General features: G+C 41.9%; 1 protein-coding gene across 1 annotated transcript; it reads right to left on the bottom strand.

Annotated features, from left to right (window-relative positions):
* Nucleotides 1-2,379: 2,379 nt before the first annotated feature.
* On the bottom strand, nt 2,380-3,318 carry LOC309366726 (olfactory receptor 5M5-like; the record flags this gene model as incomplete). The annotated part of the gene is made up of 1 exon (XM_081905499.1): nt 2,380-3,318. One exon carries the CDS (start codon nt 3,316-3,318, stop codon nt 2,380-2,382), a length of 939 nt encoding a protein of 312 aa, XP_081761625.1.
* Nucleotides 3,319-9,240: the final 5,922 nt, after the last annotated feature.

The following is a 9,240-nucleotide window of genomic DNA, read 5'->3' as shown; positions in this document are numbered from 1 at the left end:
CCGGTGCTACTCTCCACCCCTTCCGGCTGAGCGTCCTGCTCCGATCTCCTCCCCCTGTCTCCTTCTCGCTCTGCTCCCTCTGACACCCTGGTAACTCCACCCCCTTCACTCCGTTCCGGCTGAGAAGCCGGCTCCTGTGTCCAACTCCTACTGGGGCTTCTCCCTTCGCTCCCCTGCTCCTCCCTGCTTCCCCCTTGGCCTCCCTTTGGTCTGACCAGGGGGGCTCCCTTCTGGGAGTCCTCTGACTCACTGGACAGACTCATGGACGACCTTTGGTCATCATCATCCTCCTCCTCATCTCTCTGGGATTCTTCCCCCTCGCTCTCTGTCTCCTCCCCCATCTGCTCTTCTCTCCCTGAAACCCTGACAATTATTATTATTAAAGATTTTCTTGTTTTACAGAAGTGTTTGCAATGTCTCTCTCGTATCCCCCCCCCATGTAACATTTTTACAAATCACTTTCATTTGTTGTGACATTGGGAAGAAAAGGGGGAAAGATGTGGAGGGGGGGAAGATGGGTGGGGGTGGGGTCGGGCGACGATGTTACTATTTTACTTACTATATGTAGGGTTTGGTGTCAGCGTTGCTTGTGCAGATTCTTTGTTGTTCGCTTGTGTTCCTTTGGTGGTGAGAGAGGTTGGGGTTGGCCTAGGGTGTGGTTGTTCATTTGTGGTTGGCTGTGGTGGTCTTTGTTTTCATGTGTGAGTGGGGTGGGTGGGAGTTTTGAAGGTAACACTCAGGTCCCATTTTACAAATGCTTGCTATGCGAAAATTCACTTTTCTGAACAAAATGAATTAGTATCCATTCCTCACTACATGCACTACAGATGGCATACTCAAGAGTGTATTAGAATTTTTCCAGTAGAAATCAGTGAAAATCATTGACTTGTTATGCAAACAATTGCCTAACGAATGATTTCCATTGTGTTCATAAAACAGGACCAGTGTTTAAACCGAAGCAAATAAGAGTGAGGGTACCTAGCATTCCAGCCACACACAGAACCCTTCCCCGTAGGTCCTGAAAATTAAAAGATTTGGACAGTGGTTCCCAATTGGTAGTCCGCAGACCCAGGGGGTCCATGTAACCCACCCAGGGGGTCCGTGGCACCATTCACATAACAAAAACTACCATAAAGATATTGCGATTTTCAAAAGTAGGGGTCTGTGGCTTGGTTTTTGAAAAATACGGGGTCCACAGTACTTAGCTAACTGGGAAACATGAGATTAGGACATGGTTTTAGCAACACCTCTGGGCTGCTTATTACCTGGAGCCATATAATGTTTGCTAAGGTATGAGTAGGATAAGAGGCTACTGCTTGTAGCTGCATCACGTGTCTCCTGCAGAAATTGCTTGATTACATCATCTAAGCCTTGTACCTTCAGTGAAACACTATAGACATCAGCCATGACAAAAGAGGAATCCCATAATGATACACAGGCCCAGGGCCATCACTAAAATCTAATGTGTGTATTCTTGTAACAAATTCCACATCCCCAAAACTCCCCACCCCAACTATTCCCTCCCGCTCCAGACCCTATCATGCCTAAACAAGCATCCTCAGAAAGACTAAGGAACTTGTGGTGCAAACAAATGGTTTTCTGGCTTTCAAATGGTTTGTGGATGGGGCGGGGGGAAACACTACATCCACATGAATATAAGGAGCATTCTTTTCATTGTAAAATCCAATCAACCAATAGTAACATTAATACCACCTCACATTAACACCACAATATTAATTTCATGGAGAGCCAAATAAAGAATAGTATATATACAACCAAAATGAGAGGTAACACCAATAGGATAAAGATACTCGTTTCTTCATTGTAGTTGATGGTCTCATGAAGTTGGGGGCTCATGGAAAAAAAGGCACCCAGCTAGGCTTTGGGCTTCGGTGTTTCTTTGCAGATGTAAGAAGGATTCCATACCTGGTGCTGACTCCAAGTTTCTCCTTGGAAATCCACAATTTGAGGATGAAAATGTAAGTCAGAATTTTCAGAAGAGGCTGCAAAGAGCATTTCCCCTACCCATTAGGTGCCATTGCAGTGTGTAAGCAATACGTCCACCCAAACACCCTGTTTCAATTTTGAAGAACTGGTGGATCTGAAAATTAGATGCTGATGAAGAGTGAGAGATACTATGTTGTATTTGGGCTGTACTGTCAATATTTTATGGAGATGGAAACCAACAACAAAAATTAAATCGGAAAAGTGGGAAGGGAAGGAAGAAACCAGACAGCAAGGTGCAAGAACTCATCTACCACATATTAAATACCATACATTCATAAGCTGTAAAAAATCATATTCCCTCTTCTTCACCCTATGGTGGACACATCTTCTTCATGGATCATTTCATTTCATATCTAGTGAATGAATAGACATTTAATGCAATAACACTTTCCTCTGCAATAATCTCTTCAGGGCACCCTTCACTTCCTTGTTCCTTAGGCTGTAAATCAATGGATTCAGCATAGGGATCACCACGGCATAGAACACAGAGACTATTTTCCCCTGTTCTAGGGACACGCTAGAAGGACGTCTGATGTACATGACAAAGAGTGTCCCATAGAAAAGGGTGACAGCTGTCAAGTGGGAGCCACATGTGGAGAAAGCTTTGTACCTCGCTCCGGTATTGCGAATTTTCAGAATAGTGAAGAGGATGAAGGTGTAGGAAGTCAGAATAACAGCTAGGGAGCTGATGAGGTTGAAACTGGCAGAAAGTAACATCAGGGTCAATTTGACATGGGTGTCAGAGCAGGACAGTTTCATGAGAGGTGGGTCAGCGCAGTAAAAGTGGTTGATGACATGGGAGCCACAGAAGGTCAAGCGGAAAGTGAATATGGTCTGTATCATGGCATCTAGGAAAGCATATGCAGAGGGAACTGCCACCAGCCACATGCAAACCTTCCGGGACATCTTTGTGGTATATGTCAGTGGATTGCAGATGGCAACATACCTATCATATGCCATGACAGCCAGGATGAAGGACTCCGTAAGCACCAGTGCAATGAAGAGATAACACTGTATCAGACATCCAGTAAAGGAAATGACTTTATAGTCTGCTACAAAATTGGCCAGCATCCGAGGTGTGACATTGGAGGAATAGCAGAGGTCTACAAAGGACAGGCTGCTGAGGAAGAAGTACATGGGAGTGTGGAGTTGGGAATCCATCCTGATTAATGTGATCATCCCCAGATTCCCCAGAAGGGTGATAATGTAAACGACTGAAAACAGCATGAAGAGAGGAAGCTGCAGCTCTCTACGATTTGTGACACCCAAAAGAATGAAGTCAAATACAATTGTGTTATTTCTTTCAGCCATCTACACATTTATAACGTCTTCTGAAAATGAAAGGAACATACAAGCAAAGAATGTGAAATCAGACTTATTATTTCATGTGCTGGTGAAGAAATATTCTTCCCTAGTTTTATTATGTGGTCTCAAACCTCTACTGTTTTTGTGTGTGATTCAAGGGAGGATCTTGGGGTCCTTTTTATCTCCATTGTTTTAACACACAACAGAACTAGCTTGAAGACAACATATTTTGTTTCATAATAGACTTTGTGCTACCTGAATGAAAAGGGAATGAATAATAGAAACATAGTTAAAATGCACACATGCACAAACTTATAAATTTGGAAAAGGTTAGTATTATATGAGGGAGGAGACTACACAAAGAATAAGAACATAAAAAGCACCATCTAGTTCAGTATTTTCTTTCCCACACCTGCCAAACAGATGCATTTAGAATGTGACAAAAAAGTGTGTGAATGCTATTCTGATTTGTTTAGCTTCAACATCTGATCATCAGAGGTATCCATATTCTCATGGGTAAAGCAGGTGATTAAAGTGGGGACCTTGAAGTGCTTTCTGGTGCACTGGTGATCCAGATATTATGGATCTCTTTTCTATATACAGTGGGCCCTCTAGATATGAATTTAATTTGTTCCGGGGGTCCGTGAGCACCCAAAAAAATCCATAACCAGAGGTGCTGCTTCTGCACATGCGTGCAGCAAACCCAGAAGAATACTTCCAGGTTTGCCACATTCGTAACCTGAAAGTTACGTATCCAGAGAGGTACGTAACCCGAGATTCCACTGTACAGAAGAAAGAGGTGGTTACATTGACTCACCATTTTTTGGGGGGGGGGTATAACTAAAGTAAATTTCAAAAAAGAACCAGAAAGCATACACAACCATAGCACTCCACTCAATATTCCAGAGTCAGAAAAACTACTTTCAACCTAAAATCAAACAGCTTGCCAATAGCTCCAAATTAGATGAAAGGGAAGAAATGAAAACAAGATCAAATGAAAGCAAATGTAAAGTGATTCACACAATGGGGCAAAATATCAACAACTGACATATACAAGAAAGGGATCTGCTGATTATGATGATGGCATAGCGTCTTGTGATCATGGTAGAAAGAATTTAGAATGGTAGCTGCATTTGGAATACTATCTACTGCTCTGGCCACACAGTATCAAAAGGGGTATTGTCGATCTGGAAAAGGTGCAGAAAATGCCAGTAAAATTATCACGGGATTGGCAAACCTTTCCTTTAAAAAGTAAGGTGTTCGGACCTCATAGAAAACAGAGAAGAGCGGTGTGGTTAAAGTTAATAAAAATATGCATACTGTGGAGATGGTGAACAGAGACAAGTTCCTAATGTTGTTGTCTAAATAATAATGCTAGCACTCAGGGTCATCCAATGAAAGTGATTGGCAAGAGATTCAGGACAGTGACTGCCTTTGAGGATTTCAAAGGCAGTTTCAGTGGGAGATTCATTCATTCATTCATTCATTCATTCATTCATTCATTCATTCATTCATTGAATTTATATACTGCCCTATACACAGAGGTCTCAGGATGGTTCACAAAAAAAGAAGATTAGACATGTTTGTATTTTCAGAACAACTACTCATAAAACCCCAGGCGTGGTTGATTATTTTTTACCAACCTCCAAACTGTAAAGCTGCAGGGGAAACCACAGCAGCTATTCTAAAATTTGACAGGTTCTGTGCCCTCTTTAGCAGATGAATTTGCCTGCAAATCTCATCCATTCCTACCCTAAAATAATAATTAAAAGGTATATTTTTTCTGACTGATTCACCAACTACTTCAGACTGAGGTCTGTTGTTTTCCCACAGTTCTGAATTGGGGTCCAAACTAAATCTTGCTGTTGTTGGACACATCTAGCTTCAGCTAATTCAGAAACAGATAGGACCACTGCACAGTGGCAGTCTTTCTCAACACACTATGCTATAGAAATAGAGCCCAATGGATGTTAGGTTGAATGCCTCAACTGATATAAGATGTCCCACACCCAAATATAGGCAATGGATGCTGGTAAAACCTACCTCAATGAGGAAATAGGCAATCCCACAGACTCCCAAGAGCACCGGCGGCTGAATGAAGCAGAAGGCTTTATATTCATCTATGAGCCCAGGGAGATTGTCTCTGAAATGGCTCTTCTGCTCCACTTGTTGTCCTCTAGAGCCCTGAGAGTAAAATTACTGCTCTCCATCGAATTCCTGGGAGCTGTTGTTGACAATGAAAATGTGCCCCCTTTCCTGTTTAATTAGATTATAGTGGTATGACCTTTTGAACTAATATGAATCAGAAGATCAGAGATTGCCATCCTGGAATGTGCAGGAGCCATGATGCTTTTGAAGGGTTTCACTGCTGTCTCTGAGCTTTCATACTTTATTTCTTGAAAAAGCAACCCTGTAGCCTTCCAAAAATGAAAGTTATAGGACAAAATGTACAGTGAGTGGGAGTGGCTACATTGTATATATATCTTTTCCTACTGAAGAATGTCCCCTGTTGCCATTAGACAGCAACGGGATCAGTGTGTGTGTGTGTGTAAAACCAATATTGTGTGATTTCCAGAATCAAAACCAACACAACATGCAGTAGCTGATTTTCCATAATAGGCATAACTTTGTTGGGGGTAGCCATATCTCTCTTGCTTTTTCTGGCTACACTCCCCATGGCAGCCATTTTGTCTTATGCCATAACAGTTGTTTCTTGACCGGTGCCTCCAGCACTCTCAACATTTGAAATGAACCCATTGGTTCAAAAGGGCTGGCAACCCCTGTAGCACATAATGCGTAGATTTGTTCCGAATTGGGGATGAGGAGCCAGAAGTGGAGTCTTGTGCCATATCCCTAGGAACCTACATCAAATAACCAAATGGTACAAATGATATCTGAGTGGCTATGGACCATAATGTTAACCGTAACTGCAGTACTGCACAACTAGGAGATAGAAAGTTAAGGTGAACATGAGCCGACATTCTTCCTAAGCTTGCTAATAATAAATAAATAAAGTAGAGGTGGTTTTTATTGTTATATGCTCCCTCCTTCCTCACATGGTTAGAGATTCCAAGTGGAAGCACTTACCTGAGTTTGGGAGATAAGACCACTGAAAACTTACGGCTTTTTGTAAAAAAATAAAAAAAAATAAAAAGTATGTGTGGAAATATGCAAATAGAACATAGCTGGAGGCAGACACCTTTCATCCTTCAGGGCAGCGTTTCATTTCAGATCACCAGAGACATTTACAATCCAAATGAGTTTCTAGAGCTCAAAGGTGAGTTTCTGCTTCTCTGTCCTGTGTTTCCCATTCCCCATCTTCCGTTCCAAAAATGCTCCTATTGCCATCATACCCCCAAAGAAGACTAAGGGCACAATACTAAAGTGGGAGGATGTTATATTTATTAAAATATGAAAATAACAATGAGGATCTGCAATAACCAAATAGAAAATTGAACTGATCAGACAAATCAAATAATCCAAGCAGGAAAGTTCCTCACTGATGGAGAGATCATATCCCTTCTTGCTCCTAGGCAAGTTACAACCTATGACCCCCACAGCAAATATTGAAGTAACACTTCCTCCTTGCTTCCAGGGCCTTGGGTTTTTGAGCCAAACAATGCATCACAGCCCACTGGTTTGACGTTCTCCCTAGTACATATGCTACATGACACCCACAATAACCCACAAAGCAATTGCAATGAAGGCTGACCAAGGAGTGCATTTAACAATAATGCCTTGCATAATACCTCAGGAATTTACTCAACAGATCTTAATTCCACTTTGCTGCCTAGACTACAGGCCAGATTAAACCAAACAAGGAACTCCACTCCAAACAAGGAACTCCCAGGAGAGTAAAGTAGGTGAAAAAGAGGCCAAATTCCAGGACAATTAGGTGCTCTACCAAGAACTTCCACCCAGTCCCTTCAACAAGCATCTAGCAAAGTTCACACTGTACAAAGGTAGGACGGGTGTGTACCACACAGTTTGGGGCAGTTTAGGGAGGAATTTCTGGTCTGTGACCATAATAAATTGATTGATTGATTGATTGATTGATTGATTGATTGATTCATTCATTCATTCATTCATTCATTCAGTTTGGGGAGGAGCTGGTTTATAAGCTAACAATTATGCTTCTGTCTCCATACCGTGAAGAAACTGTGTTTGTTCCCTGTTTAAGGAGAGACGCCAGAGACCCTCCTCCCAAGACCCTGGAAGAACCTGAATGCTGTCTGTGTCAGCAAGTAAGGAGAAGAGAGATGGGGGGCAGCAAATCCATCTCCACATCACTATCTGGTAGCCCTGCCAACCTGGAGGCTTGTGTTTTGTTAAATTGGAAATATTAATTTGCATTGTATTTTTGCTGGTTTAACTTACAATATGATCCTTGTATTTTTTGCTTTTCTCTGCTTATTTTTATTACTTTGTTTCCCCCTCTGGGATTGAAAGCATTCAACAAAGAGCACCCTATAGATAAATGTAAATAAAGAAAGAAAACAAAGAATTAAATGCCTCTTTTCAACCAGGCTATGACAGTTGTAGAAAGAGTGTGGATTTCACCTGCTCAAAACCCCACGGGAAGCACAAACATAAATATGCTTTTCTGTTCTCAGCAACTCTGGGGGAAAGAAATTCTCAGAGTATTCTTAATTGACTTCCAAGGCTGCACTAAAGTAATGATTGTGTCATGTCTTTGGGGATCCATGCTAGTCAGGAGGTTCAGGAAAATGTTAGTGGTCACATGTCGTGCAGCTAAGGATGACAGTATAAAACTATTCTTCTGCCTAGCTCCAGTGTCAGTGCTCTGGACAGCGCCAGATTTAGGGCAGTTTCCCTGCACAGGGGGCACAAAATTGAGAAGATCCATCATTGAGAAGATTCATTTCGGGGCCCCGAATTCTGGATTCACTCAGGGTGCCATACTACCAAAGATTACCAAAATCCGCCCTTGCTCTGGACTCTGGGTGGAAATGTCTCCAACATTTCCTGAACTGGTAGGCTGAACATGGCTGTAAAAAGTATTCATTATTTGTCCCAGAAACAGTGATTATTTGTAATCCCATACAGCACTGTATCTATGGGGATGGGGTTGTTCCAATCTACAGAATGGCAAGACCGTGCTGGCAAAATAATCCTGTGATTAGGGTAGCTACTCATTTGTCATCAAAAAAGAGGACATGGGTTGGCATGTAATTAGCACATCCTAATTTGTATGTATAGGTGCAAATGTTGAAAGAATTATGATAATTTAAGGAGAAATGCAATATATCTCACCCTAATGGGGAAGTATGTGACTGGATGACCTTTGTTTCTGCTCATTCTACAGTCCAGGGGCTAATTGCTGATGAGCAAGTTCAAAGCTTCTGCTATCTCTTCTTATGGCTCTTTATCTTAAAACTGGACTTGGACCACACAGCCCTTCAAACAGAAGATGTCTTCAAACTGAGGACTGTTATCTGGCAGCACTTCAAAGAGTGAACCATCCTGTGAAACGTCAGGCACATGGCACCTGACCCAGTGATTATGGCATAAACTTACACACGGAATTCCTACTTTCCTCTATACTTTCAATGGGAATTATCTGGGGCTTGTTTGTGCCTAGATGGGCTTGAAGGGTAGACTGGGAAAAGACTGGGAAAGATCCTGCAGAATCCGATTCCACAGTATGTTCTAGGCTAGCCTTCAGCAGCATGTTTCCATGTTTATTCTTCCATAGATATTCTACTCAATTGTCATGGCCTTCAGTTGAACAACAAACTTATTGATGATGATGATGATGTTCTTATCTCCTACAAGGGAAGTATATTGTGCCAGTGTCTGCCTGAAGGAAGGAAGAAACATAAACTGGGTTGTTTTGTCTTTCAGGAAAAGCACTTAGACTGCCTGCATTTCAATTCTTGTATCTCAAAAGGCAAAATGCATAGCAGA

The sequence above is a fragment of the Podarcis melisellensis genome, assembly GCF_964234715.1.
Source record: "Podarcis melisellensis genome assembly, chromosome: 1".
In the NCBI taxonomy this organism is placed as follows: domain Eukaryota; kingdom Metazoa; phylum Chordata; class Lepidosauria; order Squamata; family Lacertidae; genus Podarcis; species Podarcis melisellensis.
The sequence above is the reverse complement of the archived record's forward strand: the minus strand, read 5'-3'. Positions and strand labels throughout refer to the sequence as shown.